Source organism: Cajanus cajan, chromosome 6 (assembly GCF_000230855.2).
Source record: "Cajanus cajan strain Asha chromosome 6, NIPB_CcT2T_4, whole genome shotgun sequence".
Classification (NCBI taxonomy): Eukaryota; Viridiplantae; Streptophyta; class Magnoliopsida; order Fabales; family Fabaceae; genus Cajanus; species Cajanus cajan.
In genome coordinates, this window is record NC_138522.1 from 6073577 (window position 1) to 6096181 (window position 22605).

A 22605-nucleotide genomic window follows, 5' to 3' on the forward strand; every position below is an offset into this window, starting at 1 on the left:
TTGAAACAACTTTGTCGATAAAAACAAAAGAAATGTAAATAAATAAAGAAAACGATGTACATCAGATTGAGTAGAAGAGTGTAAGTATTAATAAAATGGAATGTGTGTTGAAGGAAAAGAGATTATAAAGATTAATTTTTAGAAAATATAAATTAATTTGTTAAAAATAGAAATAAAAGTTTAAGAGTATTTATGAAATAAATAATAAAAAAAGAAGGTAAGAGAAGTATTTATGAGAGGGTCCTCTAGATTTATGAAGATTTTAGGGTTGAGTTTGTGGTTCAGAAACATACTATGCATGTATGGAGTCAAACATCGAGTGTTGGGCCCCGACCAATAATACATAAGTTTGGAACCCAAAAAGAAAAGAAAAAGGCAAACAAGCAAGTGGTTTAAAAACTTGAAAGCCACTTGGGAAAGGCTGTCCTCTAGTTTAACTGAACGCCGTCAAATAGAATGGAATTGACTTAGAATCGAAGGAGGATATTCATCTTTCATGTTTGATGTTTTCAAAAGATAAAGTTTAATATTAAATATTAATTTCCTGAATGAATATTTAAAAATGAAATGTTGCTTATGTGAAAATTGAAGTATTATATCCAAACAAAATAGTTTAAATCCAAAATTTAGAAATTACTCCATCTAAATAACATATTTAAAAAATAAAAGAATTTCAATTAAAAGTAAAGAATTTTAAATTATCTAAAATTTAAAAATTCCTTACCCAGACACAAACTTACATATTTTGAAGAGTGCGCGAGCGTTTTAGTTTTTTTACTACACAATTTTGAGTTGTTTTTCGTAAGGTAAAAAGTAAGAATAAAAATGTAAAATTATTGAATATAAGAGAAGGGTAATTATGACTTATGAGCCATTTAAAAGGCCGAGTCAACACTAGTAACCGCACAGACGACGTCGTATCATAAAACCGAAAGAAGTTCATATACCTGACTCGCGGTGCTCGTGTAACGGATTGTTACTTGCGAATATTGAAGAATCTCCATCATCGCAAGAGCACAGAGGCTTCTTCTTGTTCATCAGTGCAGAAACTAAATGTAACACCCTATTATTTTAATATTATTATTAGGTATTTTCGTAAATTTATTAAGCTTTAGGGGTATTTTTGTAAATATTAGTGGTATTTTTGCAATTTTATTAAAGTTTGAAGGGTAAATGGGTAACTTGGAACGGGCTGTTCCAAAATTGGAACGGGCCGTTCCAATCAATAAAAGGATACTGAAATTTTAGGTTGAGAACGGCCCCAGAACGGGCCGTTCCAACGAGGAGCACGGGCCGTTCCAACGAGGAGAACGGGCCGTTCCAACGAGGAGAACGAGCCGTTCTGATTTGGAATGGGCCGTTCTAGAGGGAGAACAGGCCCAGAACGGGCCGTTCTGCTGGGATTTGGAACGGGCTGTTCTAGTTTTGGAACGGGCCGTTCCAGTTGAAAAATTTACCCATGTTTGAAGGATCCAGAACGGGCCGTTCTGGGTGCGCCAGTTTGCCTATAAATAGGGACAGGAGGGTGAAAATTTTGTAACAGAAGAAGAAAGTGAAATTTTAGAGAGAGAAAGAGGAAGAGAGAGAGAGAGAAAGAGAAGAGGAGAGAGAGAAAGAGAAGAGGAGAGAGAGAAAGAGGAAAGAGAGAAAGATGAATCCACAAGAGGAGGTTCTGCTCTAGTTTCAGTTCTGGTTATTGTTTAAGGAGAGAGGTGGAGGTTCTGCCCGAGTCCCGATTACCGTTTAAGGAGAGAGGAGAAGGTTCTGCCCGAGTTTCGATTACTGTTTAAGGAAAGAGAAGAAGAGGTTCTGCCCGAGTTCCGGTTACCGTTTAAGGAGAGAGAAGGGGAGGTTCTGTCCGAGTTTCGGTTACTCTTTAACGAAAGAGGAGAGGAGGTTCTGCCCAAGTTACTATCTATCCAGGTACAGGGAAAAAGGAGATTATTTATATGTAGAGTACATGAGGGAATTGGGTAGAGGAAGAATTCTTTAAAATCATGATTAATTTTATAATTATTTATTTGGAGAATTATTAGTTCCATTAAATTATCTGTGTTGAGGTTTATAAATATTCCAAAGTGTAGGAATGATGATCTGGGAGGAAGAATAAATGGTAAAATGTGGTGAGCTAGATTTGGAATAAGTAGGGGTTTTATTGTTGATTATTCTATTGATTATCATATTAATTTTATGAATGTTATTGTTATATTACTTGTTAAGGATGGATAATATTGATGTGAATTGCTTGATGGGTATGTAAACCCTACTTTGTTGAGCTTATCTGTTATGTATGTGATATGAAATTGCGTACGTGATATGAATTTGAATAATGAGATGAGATGTCGTGTGGATGTGATTATGATTGTGATTGTGATGCCTCACATCGATGACTTGGGATGACACGGCCCCTGGGTAAGTGGTGCTACAGGGAGGGCGTGACCCTAACATGGTGTGAGATGAGTAAGACAGTTAACACCACCACTTATGTCGCTTATGGCAGCCCTGACATAGGGTTAATTGCAAGAGATTGTATTGATTGTAATGTGATTGTGGTTCCTCACACCAAAATAAATAGGGAGGGCACGGCTCCTGGGTAAGTGATGCTACAGGGAGGGCGTGGCCCCTGGTTTGGTGTGAGTTGAGTGAGGCAATTAACTCGTATCACTTGTGTCAGATGTGGCGAGGTCTTGGCATAGTGTTAATTGTGAGATTGACATGAATCATGGATGTGGAAATGATGTGTAAATCGTATGATTGGTGTGGATTATGATGGATTGAGATATGTATGTGAAATGAGATATGTGGAAATGATGAATGATTGATATTTATATATAAATATGCATGTATATACTTTATTAAATAATGAATTATGATGAATTATATTGTGATGTGTTTGTATGTACTTTGCATCATAGTAGTCAATAGCGGCCGGAGCGGCCGCTATCGCGGCGCTCTGGAGCGGAGCGGCCTCACCCCGCAATCTGGCTGCTGGAGCGGAGCAGATTTGTGTAGCGGCTGGAGCGGCCGCGTCGGAGGTGGAGCAGAGCGGCCCAAATCGCGGAATCGCGGCGCGATTTCAGACTTACCCTTCATTAAGGGTAAGTCGGTCTTTTCAATGGGGTTTTTTTGCCCTAATCCTCCCTTTCACCTCAGACTCATCCAAACCAAACCCCTCCTTTCGTCTCTCCCTTTCTTCTTCTCTGGCTATCGAGCGTGCAGCGTGCAGCTCCGACGAACTCCGGCTCCGACGCACCTCCATCGCCGACGCACCTCGGACTCCGACGCGCCTCCAGGTCCGACGCAGCTCCGACGTGGCCGAAAGCTTCGACGCGCGTTTGTCTTCTATTCTCCTTCTATTCTCCTTCGAGGATGCCTTTTATGCAACATGCAACATATTTCAACTGATTTTTTTTAATTTCTGATTTAATTTAATTGAACAAAATTTATTTTTAAATTCTGATTAAATTTAATTCAACAAATTTTATTTTTAAATTCTGATTAAATTTAATTCAGCAAATTTAATTTTTAATTTCTAATTAAATTTAATTCATAAAAATTTATTTTTAATTTCTGATTAAATTTAATTCAGAAAATTTTATTTTTAATTTTTGATTAAATTTAATTCAGCAAATTTTATTTTTAATTTCTGATTAAATTTAATTCAGAAAATTTTATTTTTAATTTCAGAAAATTCTATTTCTATTTCAGCAGCATATTTTTTTTTAATTTCTGATTCTATAATATATATATTATTAATTATTTTTGTTTTTTTAGCTTTTATATATATATTATTAATTATTTAATATATATAGATTAATATTTAAATAGCGATTATCCCGCTCCGCGTCATCCCGCTATCCCAGTTTTAGGGTCGGCCGCTCCGCGCCGCTATCCGGGATTGACTACTATGCTTTGCATATAGATATTTTCTTTTCTCAGCGTATAAACTGTGGATATTTTAGGTGAAGAAGATCCGGCGGCGAGTGACATCTAGAATGCCAACAGTTAAATTCTGGGAATGCTCTGATAGTGTGACATCGGGACAGGGGATTTCTAGGATAGAATATTTATATGAATTTGGTATTGTAATGAATGTAATTTCTTTGAAAATCTGTAAACTCTTAATTTTACCTTTTAAGTTTTATTCTTCAGTCATTTGAGAAATTACAGTTATAAAGTTTTACGTGAACCCTTTTACCAACTTTGATTAAGATTATTCTTCTTAATTTTATTATATTATTTCGATATATGTGTTGGGGTAGTAAGGGTGTCACACTAAAGAGGTCAATTAACTTTGTATTTTAATTTCTGTGAACACCAATCCTTCACATTTCTTATGCTTTGAGTTTGGGGTTTTCGCATCATTCTTTTCGTATTCTGTTGCATCCTCGCCGATTAGCCATAGCTTTCTAATATAAATGAAATCAGAGAACGAAACTTGATGCTTGTGAGTGTTTCTTGTCTGTGATTCTTTTGTTCTTTTATGTCATGTTTTGCGAAATTACAGTCGGTTGATTATGCGTGATTTAGCAAGTGTGTTATTATTTTTTTTACTTTTTTTATTTTCTCAAGGATTGGAATGATTTAGATGATGTATTAGGTCATTGTGTGTTCAATTTCGTGTTAGAATGAATTACGTTCTTTTTTTATTTTTTATTTATATAAATGTTGGAGGAATTATCGCATGTGTTAAATTGTGTGGATAATACGTGCATCTCTTGTGTAATGCAGCTGAGCGTAGCAGATATGGAATGTGTGGTTCAGGGAATTATAGAGACTCAGGTGAGGTTTTGATTTCTTTGAAATGTTAATTGCTCTTTCTTTGAACTATATGGGAGATGTTATGGAATTAAATTGATTTGGCTTAGCGTTCGTGTTCGTGTTGGTCTCTTGCTGTTTGAAGTTTTAGATGCTGCTCTTATAGTTCATCGTGCTCCATGTTAATGGCGATGCCATAATCTCCATTTTCCCTTTTGTTTTAAGAATGTTGGCCATGATTTCTCATGTGTTGCTTGCGTTTAGTATTTGAGTTCTACCCGTGAAAGGTAGCTTAACGTTCTAGTAATCCAAATGGCGTGGCACTAAGGCAAAATATTGCGTAGGCACATGAATGAACCCCTTCCTCAAAATAAATACAAAGAAGAAAACTTAAGTCCATAGAAGAAATGAATTTAGAGCCTTTTTGGTTACATGCTCAGAAGTGTTTTTGAGAGCTTTTCTACTTAAAATAAGGAGTTTTTTTTTACAATAAAGAATCTCTCAGAAGCACTTCTGACTTGTATCCAAACATGTTTTCAATCAAAAGAATAAGTTTCATATAATTTAAGTCACATTATCTGCATGGTTTGAGTAGTCCCCCACACCTTGGCTGTGTTTCCTTGAATGTGATAATCATTGTTGAAATGCAGAGTGGAATCATATTGAAATATATAAAAAAAAATTATTTATTTTAATCCTAAATCTGTCTGTAGTGCCATACCAAAGGAACTATCGAAGCAAGTTGCTGGGGTGATTTTTATAGTTCCTTTGGTTGGCACCTTCTGTTGATCTTTCTTGGTGAAGCAACAGTTCCCTGGTCCCTCCTTTATCTTTCCACTTTTATTAGTGAGTTGTCACCTGTCACTAGTGTACCCTTAACTCACTTCTGGATGCTTTAAACATGTGGTAAAGGCTTAACTGCAAAATTCTGCTTCTATCTTTACTGTTATGCATTTTTTACTAAATAAAGATGAATGGAACTTCTTGTTACCTTGCACAAGTAGTTATAGTATTTCTATCATGTTTATCTGATAAAGGGTTGATCATTTATTAGCAAAAACTTATTTGAAGCTAACATCCAAGCTTGAGAAGCTAACATATAGAACCAATTATTCAATTATCTGAACATGTCAATGTGGTACGCAAATAATGACCTGTTCTAAGCTCCATAGAATCAATTCTATTATCACAAGATGGTATTTATTTGAACATTTGCATGCCATGAGCCAAAATATTTTGTTATTTCATGGAAGTATTCAAATATCACACTAATAATTGAGTATAATAAGTTTAATATATGAGAATATAGGCTTAGCATACATAAATAGTCAATTTTTCTCACAGTTTTCAAATACTAGGATTTCAAATATTCAATATAAATTGTGTTAAGATAATCAAGATATGTTATGTTAGTATTACATTTTTTCAGAAGGAAACTTTCTGTGGAAAGGCTGTGTGAGACAACCATGGCAATTAATGTTTTGTTATCTTTTGCAGCATGTTGAGGCTCTAGAGATTCTTCTTCAAGGACTATGTGGTGTTCAGAGAGAACGATTGAGGATACATGAAATATGCCTTAAGAGTGGTCCACATCTGGGTGAGTGTTTTATTTGAATATTTTGCTATTTTGTGGCCAACAATATTTCCATTTTTGTTGTTATGGAAGTAATTTTATGCTATGCATTGACCACCAAACAGTAAACAAAACAAAACATTTTGATGTGACTTGGCTCCTTGAGCTGTGTTATTTTGTTCCTCAAATGTCCATCAAGTGTAGTCTTTAGCATTTCCTGTGGACTATCGTACAAATGGCATGCTTCATGCTCCTTTTACGACCTATTATGCTCTTTTGTATTGGCTTTCAATTTACATCTCATGGTTTCGTTTTATTGTTTCTGTTCTCCGAAGAAATTTATGTTTGTCCAAGATGAGGTTTATTCTGTGTTGCATCTTCAAGATAGAGAAGAAATGTTTTCAAATCTAACGATTCCCTCAACATTTTTGTCTAGTTTTTGAATTTTTTGGTGTAAATTTTCGTTTTCTAAAAGTATATCATTTTAACCTTTCTCCAATTAATCATGATTATATGGACTTTTTCTATAGGTACTGTAGCCTCAGAGGTTCGACTCTTGTGTGATCTAGAGCAATCTGAACCTTCATGGTAAATCAATTGCAACTTTACTGTTAATCACTTGTTAGAAATTTTTCCCGCAACCATATACACATTTAATGTGCTTGATGATTTGTTCAGGAGTGTTAGACATGTAGGTGGTGCAATGAGGGGTGCAGGTGCAGAGCAAGTTTCTGTTCTAGTTAGGTCAATGGTGGAAAGCAAAACAAGCAAGAATGCACTTCGCTTGTTTTATGCACTGGGGTACAAGTTTGACCATGAGCTGTTGAGAGTGGGATTTTCCTTCAATTTCTACAGGGGTGCACAAATCACTGTGACGGTTGCATCAATCAATAAAATGCTGAAGCTGCACGCAACTGATGAGGCCGTGCCAGTAACACTTGGTATACAGATGGTTGAAGTAATAGCACCCGCAACTTCTGAAAACTATACTGAAGTTGCTACTGCTATGTCATCCTTTTGTGAATACCTTGCACCGTAAGTATCTTTTTTCTTTCTCAATTGCATATTAAGAATCTTTTATACAAATCTTTGCACTGGAGGAATCTTAATATATTGCTAGTAATTGGGGGGTGTTACTGTTTTCTTAATTTACCGTCATGCTTGTTTGATATCACTCAGTCATGATTGATTAAGGTCTTACTGTCATATTAAAATTAAGGTTTATTTGGATAAGCTTCCTCAAAAACACTTATAAGAGAGAAAATTATATAAATAAATAAAAAATCAAAATAAACTTCTCTAAGTTAAAAGTAATCCATGTATGAGTTAAAAAGAAGATTTTAGAAAAGTTATATGAGATCATTTCTACATATTAACTTATGTAGACAAGCTTTAATTTATGGAAAAATTTATTTTATTTTTTCTTTTTAATTTTTATTTCTTAAAAGTACTTCTGGAAAAGTTTATCTAAATAAACCTTTAGTTAACAGTTATCACCTCTTATTATTTTCCTTGACATAGATCATTGGTATATGTGACTGTTTGGTGTGAAATTCCCAGGCTTCTCCACCTGTCCAAACCAGGCGTTTCAACCGGTGTTGTTCCTACTGCTGCTGCAGCTGCTGCAGCTCTAATGTCTGATGGTGGGGGTACGACGTTGTAGTGTGCCTGCAATGTTATCTTTTTGAACACACTTGCTTCTGTAATGTTACCTTTGTAAACACACTTGCTTAAATGCAATAAAAAGACTAGAACATGTGAAAATTGACATTGGAACATGCCTTCCCATTGCTTATTTGCTTTATGATCGATCATATACACGCGCAATTTGATTGTTCTTAGTTGTTTGGGAGTAGAATAGTGTCATGCTTTAATGATAAGAAAAGAAAAGAAAATATTAGTTTTAGGACGTGAGTGGGTTGGGTCTTTATTATTTATTTTCTTATTGTACAATGGTGACACTGAACTTATAACCTAAGACTTTGTATATACTACTTAATTCTCCCACTTAGCCAACCTCTGCTGGATTGGTTGGGTCTTTCCTTAAACTATCCAAACCTAACTCCAGCTTTGGATTATTTTCATCAGATTTCCAAAAATAATTTTTTTTGAAGATAAAGTAAAGATGTCCATCAAAGTGCACCTATTTTGACTGTTCTGGACATAATTTATTTTACATTATTTTTGTTATTTTAGTATGGAAGTTTTCTTCGGTGGATGTTTTATCTTTTATTTAATTGATATTAAAGTGGCACCTACTCATGCTATTGCAGTGAAAGCGCCACTATCGGCTTATTTTAACACCTTAAAACAAGCAGAGAAAAAAATTTCAAGTTGTTGTGCCCCTCGAGACCATTACGCCTTGACGAAGCTTCGTGCCTTCGTGGCACATTAGTTGTTTCAATCACTATTTGGCCAATTAACCAAAGGTGTTTAGAGGTTCTGATAACTCGTTAATTCGACCAAATTAGACCCAAATATTTTTGTTTAGATGTTGGTATTATTATGTTTAAATTGAATGACTTTTGATTCTAATAATAAGTTTACGTTTAAATTAACAAATTTGATAACTTAACTCATTGATGTGATATTTTTTAAATAAGTATTTAAATAAATTTTAATTCATTTATTTAATTGTTATTATTTGTAATTTTTGAAAAATTAAAAACAATATTGAAGTTTTATTAGATTTGATGGACTCAACTTATCATTGATTAGGTTGGTTTAATTCATGTTTGATAAAAAAAAAATTTGCACCATTCAACTCAATCCAAAATATTTTGATCAGTTTGAGTAATGAGTTTAATCAAATTTGACTCAAATTGACTTGTATACATCCCTACAAATAAATCATTTAAAAGAATTAATAAACTAAACACACAATATTTAAATAGGTCTTTTGTTGGTGACATCATACATAAGACTTGTTGCAGTCCTTATTTTATCTAAATTTACTCATGGACAAACATATGTTGAATACAATAAATAACTCTTTGCTAGTTATACTTAATGTTGATCAATAAATATTATTAATTAGAACATCTCCTAGACAACTAATAAGCATATCTAAATAGTTAATAAATTTGGTTGTATGACAACTAATAAAAAAGAAGTCCTAAAATAATAAATAAATGGTTAATATGTTTATTGATATCTAAGCACCAATAATTAATCACCTTTTATTAATGACTAAGTTTTTGTTATTGTTTCATATTGGTACCGGCCGTTTCCAAAATAATTCACCGATCCACCCTAATTCACAAGGTATTTCTAAGTTCTCCATTCTAATAACTTGATGAAGAAACTATGTTCTACAATTCACACATTGCATGCCAATCTACACAATGAAAATGGGAGATCACATGTTTCGAAGAGTGGATTATACATTTCAAGTTACATAATTGCTTCCTAATATGGGGATGGGCAACCCCTCTACACTTAGGCTTTGTTTGGATTTGAGGATGGAAAAGGGGAAGTAGAAAATGAGGGATTTGAAGGGAAAGTGAGTGGAAAGTAAGGTTGTTTGGATGGATTAAGGAAAAATGAGTGGAAAGTGTAGAGAAAGTTTGAGTGAATTGATTGATGTGATAGATAAATTGAATTTTTTAATTGATAATTGTGTAAGATTACTATTTTGCCCTTAGGTTAAAATAAAGTTTATAATTATTATAATTAAAAGATAAATATATAAATTTTAACTAAAAAAATAAATATAAAATATTAATTTAAAATTAATTTAATTTAAATATTTACTTTAAATTTAATGATAGATAAAAATTAAAAATTTAATAGATGAATATAAATTTACACTTTTACTCTTGGATTAAAAATGTGTATAACATTATTTATTGTAAATAATAATAATTACAATAAAATTATATTAATAGGTATAATTTATTAAAAAAGTAATAAATAATGATAAGAATAATAATAAATATTAGAAAAATAATAAGAATCATAATAAATAATAATGGTACTAATTATAATAAATAATAATAATATTAATAATAACGAAAATAATAATAATTTTTATAATAATAAATAATAATAACAAAATATATTATAATAATTATATTTTCTATTATTTTATTAATGTTTATGAATGTTATTATTTTAATTTTATAAAAATGTACTACTTTATTTTTTTTATATTTCTACTTTTTGATGTCAATATTTAAATAATAGAATTTTTTAATATAAAAAAAATGTACAATAAAATTTTTGAAAGTTAATTAATAAATTAAAAAAATTGATAAATCATTGACATAAATTAGAATGAAATGAAGATATATTTATTAATTGTACAAATTAATTTTTACCAATTAAAAAATTGAGAAATTTTTTAAATTACAAATTTGGGGTTGCATTTTATGCCAATTGGGAACAGCCCGTTCTCAACTAGGATTTTTAAGCCAATTTTCTAGTTTGGAATGGCCCGTTCCAGTTTCGGAACGGCCCGTTCCAATTTCGGAACGGCCCGTTCTACGATACTAAATTGCTCTTGTTTTGGTAATTTGGAACGGGCCGTTCCAATTTTGGAACGGCCCGTTCTGGGTTCGCCTGTAAGCGAAGATAGGTCACCATAATCGATTATGCAAGCCTATAATCGATTATGTGGCTTGCATAATCGATTATGTTTGGTTCCTCTACATGCATGGGACGGGGTATTTTCTGGTTTTCACAAATCCTATGTGTCTTTCATCTCTTTTCTTTGCTTTTGTGCGAGGACAGGAACAGTGCTTCTCCCCGCTTTTCTTCGCCTTTCCTTCGTTGTAAATTACCGGAAACTAACACTCACTTTTTTCTCCTTTTGTTGCTCGTAAACAGTACATCACCAGAAACAAACACTACCTTAGAAAGTTGCATGGAAGAAACTGATGATCTGACAAGACATCCCATCATTCTTCCACCATGTCACCCTCACTTTTCCAGAAATACTCCATGCAAATACCTCTTTTAAGTATGTTCTTTAACTCTAGTGCTAAAACTCTAAAGAATTCATACTCATTTGAGCATTAAAGTGTATGTAGGTGACCATCACCTTCAACTGTCTATTTGTCACCATTCGTGCAACTAGTCAAGATTGTCCTAATTGCTCTCAACGTGCTAAAAACACAAACATGCTTAATTCACTTTGAACATTGACACCATTTGTAAGAAAATATTAATCTCTCCATATTTCTTTAGATTTTCATGATGCTGAACACTCGCAAAGGTATAGCTTGTGCCAATATGAAGAGAAACTCTACTATATTATATTATAAGACATCGACACCTAGCCACATTAATTGATCTAGAAGTTTGCTAACCACAACAACTTTGTTCAAACCGATCCTAGTTAGTGAAAGCATCAAATGTCCTCACATTAAAAGGTTTCCCTATACTTTCAATAGGCCACCCACCTCCCCATGCATTTAATGACTACGACATGGTCCTCGGAAATCTGCCACTCGTTTTGAGAAAAAAGTTGTGTAAAATTATACCCAAGAGGGATTAACCCTAAAATTGAGTGGTATAACAATACAAGAGACCCTCATCATTGTGTTCACCCAATAAGGGAGATAATGAAAAAGTCTTTTGTTGGGTATTCTCCCTTACCTTCAGCAAAACAACTTTGCAGTGGTTTCAATATTTGTCATTGTGGTCCATCATTGCTTGGCCTAAATAGCATAGCAAATAACTCATGAACATCACAATCAGCAAGGCCCAACAAAAAATTGATGCCAAAGTTACTCGAATTTAACATGGTAATGATCATCCATATATAAGTTCACTTGAGAAGATTGACAAGTATAGGACCTACTTCATGGGGTTTGAGTTGCACCTTATTAAATATGGTATGGTGCTTAGCACTCCATTATGCACTACATTTGCCAAGAGAAAGGTATGAACATTCAAGGAATTCCTAAAATAAGGACAAAAATATGCTCCTTTTGATTCTCTTATAATAAACAAATAATAATATAGTTTACTCCTATTTGTTTCTTACAAAAGGATAAAAATAGTATTAACTTTGAGGATGAGTTGAAGGTCATAGAAATGAAAAGAGGAAAAGTACTCAATAATAATGTTAAGGTCTAAAAGTTAGAGAAGAGTTATATAAAGTTTAATGATGTTCCTCCTTATAAAGGAGTTATTTAAAATACTCACCTCTCAACATGATGAGTTATTTTATATTTTTATTTTATAAAGATATATTTTTTTATTAGAGGAGCATAATCAAATTTTATTCACGAGTTCTTTATTTATAGAGAAAAGGTGTCATAACAATCAAATATCGATATTATCTTATTCTAAAAATAAGAAAACAAATCTTAAAATAATCAAAACAAATTAAAGCTAAATATTTGAAACATAAATAAAAGATTTTTATCAAAACTAATTTATTTTTCTAAAGATATTTAGACATATTCCTAATACTATTCTTTGATTAAATATCTTTATCACCTAATTTGAATTTGAATTTCAAAATCTGCGTTTTCTTTTCTTGGCTGGTTTCTTCTTTTTTACTTTTCTTGTGATTTTTGTTATAATCCTTCTTAAATGAAACCACCTTAGCATTTGTCTCGAACTTCTCCTTTGAAGATGATTTTTTATTGTCTTCATTCTCCTCTTCATCATCAAACTTCTTTTGAAGACATGTATCTTTGTACTTTTCACTTGTATCTTCATTTATAATTAGTTCCTCCTTCTCCAAACCTTGCATATGAACATTGAACACTTCTTTATTGTTAATATCTTTAATCACATAATTTTTATCTTCAAATAACACTTTATAGCCTTTTCCAACAATTGAGCAACACTCAACAAATTTTGATTAATATCATAAACGTATAAAACATTAGATATTAATTTCAAACCTGAATAACTTTTAATAACAATTGTTCCTTTTCCTTTTATTGTAAGGTGAGCTCCATTTCCCATTTGAACTTTAGAGATATGAGTTTTGTTGAGTTCTTTAAAGAGTTCTCGATCATCAATCATATGGTTTGTACAATCATTATCAATAATCCAAAGGTTTCGAGGGTTTTTTTGGTCATAACGTGTGACATTGAGTAGTTATTCTTCTTTCTCTTGTTGCTTTTCAACAACGTTGACTTTTTCTTGTTGCTCGTGAGATTTGTATATATATATATATATATATATATATATATATATATATATATATTTTAAGTGTCCTAATTATTCTCATTTGTAATATTTTGCGTTAAGTCTCCAACAACGATGACTAGTCTTTTTGCAATAAGGACATAGTGGAAAATTTTGAGTGTTATTATTTTGTTTGTTCTCTTGGAACAATTCCTTCTTGTTTTTGCCACCATTGTTGTTCTTTTATTTGGCTAAATATACACCTTCCACAGTTCCTTCTTGTCTCATAAGCCTCCTTTATTTTTCTAATGTTTGTAATGCATATAACACCTCTGCCAAAGTGATCTTACTCAAATCCTTTGTGTTCTCCAAGGCCGTTATTGAAGCTTCATATCTTTCGGGTATAGTTACTAGAAATTTTTCAACAATTTTAGAATGAAGAAATTGTGTTTCTAGTAACCGAACCTTATTAGGAATGCCAAGCAATTCGTCTGAGTATTGTTTGATTGTTTCGATCTCCTTCATTCTTTCTAACTCAAATTCTCTTATTAAATTCAATACTTGCATGCTTTGAATCCTTTCATCTCTAGCATATTCTTCCCTTAAGTAATCCCAAATTGCTTTTGTTGATTTAAGAGTCATGATCCTAGTAAAAATATTTTGTGAAACATAGGCAAAGAGACAACTATTTTCCTTTGCCTTCTTGATTTTTCTTTCTTTGTGAATTTGCATTTGATCTATGGTACGTAGGATTGTCTAACAACGTGAAAATATCATAATCTTCTTCTATAACTTTCCAAAGATCTAAAGTCTCTAGGTTTGTCTCCATTCTCACCGCCCAAAGATTATAACTTTCTCATCAAAGATAGGTGAAAAAATTTGTGAAAATTTTGTTTTTGCTTTCATCTCCACGAGTCGTAACCTTGACTCCAGATATCAATGATAGATTATTTTATATTTGTATTTTGTAAAGATATATTTTTTATTAGATGAATATAATCAAATTTTATTCATGAGGACAAAAGGTGTCATACAAAATTAAATATTGATATTATCTTATTCTAAAAACAAACAAACAAATTTTAAAATAATTAAAATAAATTAAATCTAAATATTTGAAACATATATAAAAAATTCTTATCAAAACTAAATTTATTTTTTAAAAAATATTTATGCATATTTCCAACACAACACTACCCATCTAAGATTTTGGTTGAAGTTATAAATGTCAAATTTTAGGAAGATAACAGCAAACAATCAAAGTCCATCAGGTAATGGCCAAATATAGATCAAAGTTATTTATATAGTTCCTTAAGTTTCCACATATATAACATTGACAATTACATATATTTAAATGATGTCATTAAGGATCTTATAATGTTTATAAATCTGATCCAATATCTAAAAACCTTAGCTCCGCCAAAAAGCTAACATGTCCTAAGGAAAGGACGGGGTGACAACATTTCACCCAAAAGATGAAGCCTAAGAAGGGAAGGACATTGCAAAAATAGCACCCTTTTCCCGTTTTAGAGAAGGAATCATGATGACAAATTAAAGAGATTGGGTCAAGGTCAACCACGACAAACATCTAAGGGCCACCAAAATCATACACCCCTAGGGGAGAGGAACATCATATGTCACATAAGGCAAGAAATTGTTGATTGAAAGAGGTCTTGGTGATGGGCCAAGAGCCTCACCATGACGGTAATACTATTAAACTCCGTCAACTATGAGAACCCATTCATTATCACGATCACTATGGCCAAAAACAAGGGAAGACTAGGAAAAAAAAAAGAAGCTTAAAGCAAGAACACAAAAGAAATCAATCAAATACATAAAAATGTAGGGGTATAAAAAGAAGAAGGAATCAAAGGGAAAAAAACAAAGGAAACAGAAACTTTCACAATTGAGAGGCATGTTTATAGCAAAAAAATTTGGAAAGTAAATTCATCTACCTACTAATGAGGAGCGTGAAACACTAAAGCTCCACTAGGCTAAGCCTAATAAAGGTGGTCTAATATAGATGAAATGTCCACCGATAAAAACTGCCAGGATAGATGCATGAGAATATTTAAGTTCAATCTTCATTGTTGTCATTGGAATATTTTGTACTCATAAAATAATAAAAATAATTTTAAATATATGACTTATAAATTTGTTTTAAAGGAATGCCTATATTTATATTTCAAAACTGATTTATATTTCTAAACCGATTTTACTTCATCACACACTATTCTTCTTCTCTTTCTAAATTATCATTGTCAATTCAATTATACATTATTTTCTTTTAACATAAATCATTTTAATATTGACTAGTATTTTAAGTTGTGTATTATATATAACAAAAAATTTATAATAACTATATTTAAATAAATATTATGTTTGAATATATATAAATTATATTTAGAATTGTTATACATAGATACTTTTACACATATAAATTATATTTTAGAATTATGATAAATAATTTATATTGCAATACGATATTTTTTTTTTATTGATAATTTATTTTAAAAATATTAAACTATCTCAATATATTTTTGTATATCATAATTTTTTATTAATTAAATTTTAGTATTTTTGGTGCTGTGTTTAAATTTAAAACTGTTATTTTTAGTTTCAATAATTTTTAAAAATCTTGTTTTAGTCTCTCAAAACATCAATAACATATTTAAAAGTAATAGATTGAAACAATTATATAATAACAACCGAGTTTAATGTGATATTTTCACTAACAGGATTACCGGTAGGTAAATTTTATATGATAGTATTGAACAAAATTCCTAACAAAATTTGAATATAAAAAATAAAACAAGATTTTATTAAAATTACATGGAATGAAAAGAGCATTTTTATATTTGAGAGATTAAAAATAAATTTATCTGAAATTTGAGAGATTATAAACTTATCTAAGCCAAATTTAATTACTTAAATTCTTTTCATTATCGATAACTAGTGGGATAGAGACACTTAGGACATCCATGTTTACTTAAAAACAAAATAAAATAAAGAATAAAAATAATAGAAGTTACAAAATATAGATAAAGTAAAATAATGTATAATTAGAAAAAAAAAATAAAGGAAATTAATCTTAAATAAAAATAATTATAAAATAAGATAATAGTTATCATTGATAAAATAAAAGATAATTAACTTTTTGTATACATATTTTTTTATTTTATTCTTAAAAGGTATGAAAAAATTAATATATAATAAAATGATATAAACATTATTAAAAAAATATAGAAACTAAAAGGAGTAACTGTTTAAATATGTAAGTACAGACAATTCTGATGCTACTTTTTATTCATGTAAACATAATATTAGTTATAGTCTACGACATTCGGGAAAAAAATAGTTTATGATATTTATCTTTATTTTTTATTTATTATATGATATAACACAATACATGTAGATCAATTGGAACAATATTATTTTAATTAAATAATGTTTATATATATATATATAATCATATATGTTAAAAAAATTGAACAGTTGCAATAAATATTTAGAAATAATATATCACCGATTATAATTTTATCCGCATCGGAAAAGCATACATGAGTCGTGTCAGAAAAATCATATGTAATCTCTGGAGAAGAAAAATATGACGTTAACAAAGTGACGTACGTCATAAAAGCTTTATTATATTTATCACAATTAGTCAATAACGGTGGGCGCTAAATAGCATGTTGACTTCTTTTTTATTTACCTCGTTGACTATATTATTATTTGTTTTCAATTTAATTGTTATACAAAAAGAGTTTGACCTGTTTAGATTTTAATAGACTTGCTGATAAAATAACTTATATTAAATCTTTATTATATTTATCCCAAAGTACCAGTCAAGAACGGTAGGCGCAATTATTATTATTTTTTAATTCACTATACATTATAGTAAAGATTTTAATAGAATTTATATTTAGCAGCAATATGCGTGGCAACATAAATAGCCACTAAAAGTAAGTTTCCATTTCTCAATTCAGTCCTTTATTGGGTGCTCTCTTGTTCATGAGATTTTTTGGATTGCAGCATGAATAAACAAATGATACAGTTTTGTAGCAGGTAGAGCTTGATAAAAGGAACAACTAATTTATATTACAAAAGACAATGCACTACAGTACCCATGAACAAAAATTATCCACATTCAAGCAATGCTAACAATTAATACTAGTATTTTATAAATTAAAATATAATGTAAATTACATGTCATGATCACAAACACGTAAACCAAAGAAATAAATAAATAGAAAAATTATAAAGGAAAAAGACAAATTGATAATCATTATAGTTGTCCCAAAACTTTGTTTTTATTGTAGATAACAACAACATTGAAACAACTAGTTGGATAAATCTAGGCAATAGAAAATACATTTGTTAACTCTTTAAATATTGGAATTCTAGAAGTTAATTGGATCTTCACCGGATTTCATGGATTGATAATCAAAGAGATCATCACCTGGGTAGGCAAGATTTAACGCAACCACTTTCTGATAACTATAATAATCATGATCAATATTATTCACTACTAAAAAATCAATTAGTTATTATTTAGCATTTACAAAAAAAAATATCATATCCTTTTAATTGGAAGTGCAACTTCACTGAAGGTTAATGAATCTTGGGTAGTACAAAAAAAAAAAATCATTTGCATCCTTCTCATTGAAAGAATGAAGAACTGATTTTACTACGCACAATTTTTCCAATCACTATCGAAGAAAACTTGTGGTCCCAAGAAAAGTGTTATTTTTTTACAAATTTTCTTGCAAAAAAATATTCGTAGAAAATTTTTGCGAATTTTCCTGTAAAAAAATATTTGCAGAAATTTTTTGCGAATTTTCCTGCAAAAAAATATTCGCAGAAATTTTTTGCGAATTTTCCTGCAAAAAATAATTTACAGATATTTCTTACAAATTTTGCTACAATTTTAATAATCATGGAAAAAAATTTCCATGATAAAAATTTGTATAAGAATTTTATTTTGTTTCTTGCAGATTTTCTTGCAAAAATAAATTCGCAAGTAATGTTTACTAAATGGTAGAAAAATTTTGTAGGTAACTTTTCCTGCGGATTTTCCTGCAAATTTTAATTCGCAGAAAAAATAAAAAAAATATATTTAAATTCATAAGTTTAATATTTTAAAAAATCTTCAAATCCCTCATCGATTGAAAATAAAACAATTAAAGAGTATATAAGTTGGAGTAACACTTACCTTACAAGTTGAATTGTATGGTTGAGTGTTATACTTATAATCTACAATCTTAGAATTTAAAAGATTATGTATGAGGCATGAAAATAAAAGATTATAAATTCTTAAAATATAGAATTTATTGTAATTTTTTATTAAATTTTTTTCATAAAAAATATTCCTGCAAAATTTCTTGCGAAAAAATTCGTAGGAAACTTTCCTACGAAAAAATTCGTAGGAAACTTTCCTGCGAATTTTTTTTGTAGGAAAATTTCCTGCGAATTTTTTTTTGCATGAAAATTTCCTGCGAATTTTAAAATTCGCAAAAATATATTATCCACGAAGGTATTACCTGCAAATAAAATTTCGTAGAAAAATTTACAGGAACAACGTTTCTTACAAATTTTTATGAAAAATTCGTAGGAAATGTCGCATGTAATAAGAGAAATTCTAGTAGTGCATACTAACAAATATCGTTGTTTGGAAGCCAATTAATCATAACAATGAGATTTAAAGGTAGTAGAATACAAACAATGCTCTAGAAAGCTAAAAATGAACAGGTCTGAAGAGAGTTGATGTAATTTGGTAAATCATGAGGAATATAGTAACTCACCTGTATCAATAACAACTTGGATGATAAAGTCATCAAGGGATCCTAGACCATAAAAAATGTTTGCAGCCAGTACAAAATTATCAATGTTTAACAAATTAATGAAATATAAAATTAATAAAAAAATAGACTAATTAATTTTTTTTCTTTACCTCTCCATATGATTTACCAAAGCTAGAAGGACAACCTCTAGTTCCATTATGAACTGCATCCTCTGAAAGCATAACATTTAGAAAATCCAACTAGGAAGTGATTGTAGCTAACAGGCTCTTGTTGTCTTAAGAGAATGGAATACTTGAGCTCATATAATCAAACTTATCCGAAGAATCTTTTGATGTTGACAAAGGTAAACTATTTGATTAGTTTAATCCACCACACTGTCATCACAACTAGACTAAAAGGATTCAAAGTCATTCTTGCAAGAAGTAGGCAACTCAATAGATTTTTCCATCACAATATTAGATGAAGTAGAAGCAATTGTTGATGTATTGCCTGCTCTAGGTACTTAAACTTGGGTGGAAATTTATGAGCTATAATGAAAAACAAATACATGTAACTCATCCTTTCAATGATGTGAAACATATTTACAATATGTTGATCACACCTATCTTACCGGTAGAACTAAATGGTAAAAAGAGGCAATTAAATAAAAAAAAATTTACCCCTTGTGCTCTTCCAAAAGTTTGACATTGGAATCAATTATTGCTATTAAGTATTGTTGCAACATTATTATCTAAAGCATTGTTGAAGCTCAAGTACGTTTGCAACAAACCCAAAACTAGAACCAGATAACAATTATCCTATAAGTAAAAGATGAAGAATATTCACCATATATAATTTAGTACAAACCTGCAAACTTTGGAATTAGATTTTGGTACCCAATTTTCCATTTATAGTAGAGATGGTTACACTTGGAAACAATTTTTTATTATCATTAATCATCTATATAACGCTTTTCGCTGCAAAGCCTAATTAAGATGATCCTTTGTGTTCTCACTTTCAGTAATTAGACTCATCTACAACAACATCGTTTAATAGAAGAAAACACTGGTTTAAATTTTAGAATATAGAAGAAAGTTAAGTACAAATTATAATAGGTGAATCATAGAAAAACCTAAAAGAAACATGAGCTCACATTTCCATCATATGACAAGCTGAAAATCTAATAAAAACAAATTGAAACAACAATATTAGAAAAACATGGTACAAACACTACAAAAAAACTGGGGATTGTTGGGGTTATTTTTTGGCGGTTTTAATAAACCGTCAAAAATGTTATAATTTTACAAATAATTAAAATATTTTCTATTTTTTTATTAAAAGAATAAAAAATTAAAAAGAGTTTTAGAACTTTAATTCAAAATAATTGTCAAAACCTAGCAAAGACTTCGTGAGTCTCAAACTTCTTCTTCATCTTCTTTCACGAGTCGGAGTGTCGAATTCTTTCTTAGCTCAAACATTTTCTTCAATTTGTGTGCGTGTCCACCATTACATAGACTCGTCGATGAAGAGAGGTGGACTCAGTGGTTTCGATTTGAGGAGGTCGGAGCGTTCGAGCTTGGACGGATTTGGAGTCCAAAGTTGCGATTATTACTTCGATTCGCACCAAAATCACATTAATCTGGCGTTCAAATGCATCTACAGGTATTTTGTGGTGAAAACTTTGGTTTTGTTAGGGCAATTGATGATTTTATTGGAATTTGGGATCCAAATGAAGTGTTCTGTGTGCATTAGGTACATCGCGTGCTTGTGGATCTTGTTTCTGCTTCTGCAAATGCATCGTCTGGTCTTGGAAGGTATCCTCCATTCAAGAGAGAGGTAACAATGTTGTGTTTATATTTCTAATATCTAATTTGTCTCCTTCTCCACAACAGTATGAAAAAAAAATTTAATTGGCAGATAATTTGAAGGTATTCATTCGTGATTCACTCTAAGGAACTCTTTGAATGTTTCTTGGAATTTGAACAATGATGTTGAGTGCTGTTAGCACTGATATGATTACGAAAATTTCTATGTATGACGGTATGACCATTTTTGTGGCTTGTGCATAAATATATCAGTTTAATCACCAAATTATAAACAGGGTACCCCCTAGTCTTCTACTTTGATTCCGAACTTTTGTTTGGCTGCCTGCAAGCATTTGGGAATCTGGATCTCTGACAACCTGGGTTTAGCCCTTCCAATTTTATTTGTTTTCATTCTTTAGTTGTGCTTTGATCAGTTTATTTGTCTATTTTAGTGCGAAAATGATCTTTATGGTATATACTGTCTAGGATTATTAAGTAGTATTATTTTCCTCTTTTATGGTATATCTATTGTGTCATCTTTATTGATGATATAGAACTCAGCACCAGTTGTGATATTTTACTGACTTATGGACTTGTGTTGCTTGATCTCTTTTACTGTTGCTATTGCTGAAGAGCTTCAACATTTGAGAAACAGTCTACCTGATCAAGTTGTTGTTCAATGTATAGAAGAAAGATTATATGCTCTGGGAAATTGTATAGCATGTAATGACCATGTGGCTCTCACACACTGATCTTGACAGGGTATTGACTTATTATAGATTATAGCATTTTCTTTCATTGGTCAAAATATTTATAAATATTAATTGTGTATCAAATATTTATACTATATTACAGAAACAAATTAATGTGATATAAAGAAAGTTTAGGAGATAAAGCATTTTCAGGAACATACAGAGTGAACTATGGTAGGATAGCAGACAACCTACGTTCCCCAGAAAGTGTGGTTACCCTACTCAAAGCAGCAAAAATTAAAAACATTAGGATATATGATGTTGACCATCAAGTCCTTCATGCCTTAAAAGGTTCTGGAATTGAAATTGTGGTTGGACTTGGCAATGAATTTCTCAAGGACATGAGTGTGGGGGAAGATAGAGCCATGAGTTGGGTCAAAGAAAATGTTCAACCCTTTCTTCTAGGGACCAAAATTCGTGGCATTGCAGTGGGAAATGAAATCTTGGGAGGCACAGATATGGACAACTACTGTCTCATGATGCATGTTCGCTTACACCTTCTTACTGCAGTTATGAAGTGTTTTTTTAAGCGACCCCCTGAAACTCAAAAAGCATTAGGAGCTGTTTTGGCTGCTGGTCTTGCTGATTTTCACCATGTTTGAATACTTTTCTTATGACTGAACTTTTCTATTCTCATTTTGAGTGAATATTTTTGACAGGGAAGTAACTATTCTGAAAGAGTGATGTTGATTTACGATGGTCTCCATTATGATGCATTAGTGGTGAGTAATTTTATATACTATAAATTATTAATCTTCAATTTCTTCTTTTTCATGCATTGTTTTAATAATGTTTTTTATTTTAAAAAAATAATATTTAACTATAAGTGAATAAAAAAATTATTTAAC

At 30.9% G+C, this 22605-nt stretch overlaps 2 protein-coding genes across 4 annotated transcripts; both read left to right on the top strand.

Moving 5' to 3' along the window:
* Nucleotides 1-1540: 1540 nt before the first annotated feature.
* Nucleotides 1541-8107, top strand: LOC109807385 (mediator of RNA polymerase II transcription subunit 18). Of its 3 annotated transcripts, none has more exons than XM_083076592.1 (6): nt 1541-1923; nt 4732-4782; nt 6188-6355; nt 6862-6919; nt 7010-7366; nt 7892-8107. In XM_083076592.1, the coding sequence occupies exons 2-6, from the start codon at nt 4752-4754 to the stop codon at nt 7992-7994; spliced, it is 717 nt and encodes a 238-aa protein (XP_082932718.1). In that variant the 5' UTR covers nt 1541-1923; nt 4732-4751; the 3' UTR covers nt 7995-8107. The 3 variants fall into 3 exon arrangements, with proteins under 3 accessions (XP_082932718.1, XP_082932720.1, XP_082932719.1); XM_083076594.1 differs by having other exon boundaries at nt 6256-6355; XM_083076593.1 differs by lacking the exon at nt 1541-1923 and adding an exon at nt 4332-4447 and having other exon boundaries at nt 6256-6355.
* A 12743-nt stretch (nt 8108-20850) lies between these two features.
* On the top strand, nt 20851-22359 carry LOC145958516 (glucan endo-1,3-beta-glucosidase 11-like). Its single transcript, XM_083076011.1, has 3 exons — nt 20851-20862; nt 20953-21014; nt 21936-22359. Exons 1-3 carry the CDS (start codon nt 20851-20853, stop codon nt 22357-22359), a joined length of 498 nt encoding a protein of 165 aa, XP_082932137.1.
* The last annotated feature ends 246 nt before the right edge of the window (nt 22360-22605 follow it).

Coding starts and splice junctions, on each gene's coding strand:
- LOC145958516 (XM_083076011.1), top strand. Junction 21,015..21,935: donor GCATCGTCTGGTCTTGGAAG/GTATCCTCCATT, acceptor GAACTATGGTAG/GATAGCAGACAACCTACGTT.
- LOC109807385 (XM_083076592.1), top strand. CDS start 4,752: ATGTGTGGTTCAGGGAATTATAGAGACTCAG. Junction 4,783..6,187: donor AGGGAATTATAGAGACTCAG/GTGAGGTTTTGA, acceptor ACATTTTTTCAG/AAGGAAACTTTCTGTGGAAA. Junction 6,356..6,861: donor TAAGAGTGGTCCACATCTGG/GTGAGTGTTTTA, acceptor CTTTTTCTATAG/GTACTGTAGCCTCAGAGGTT.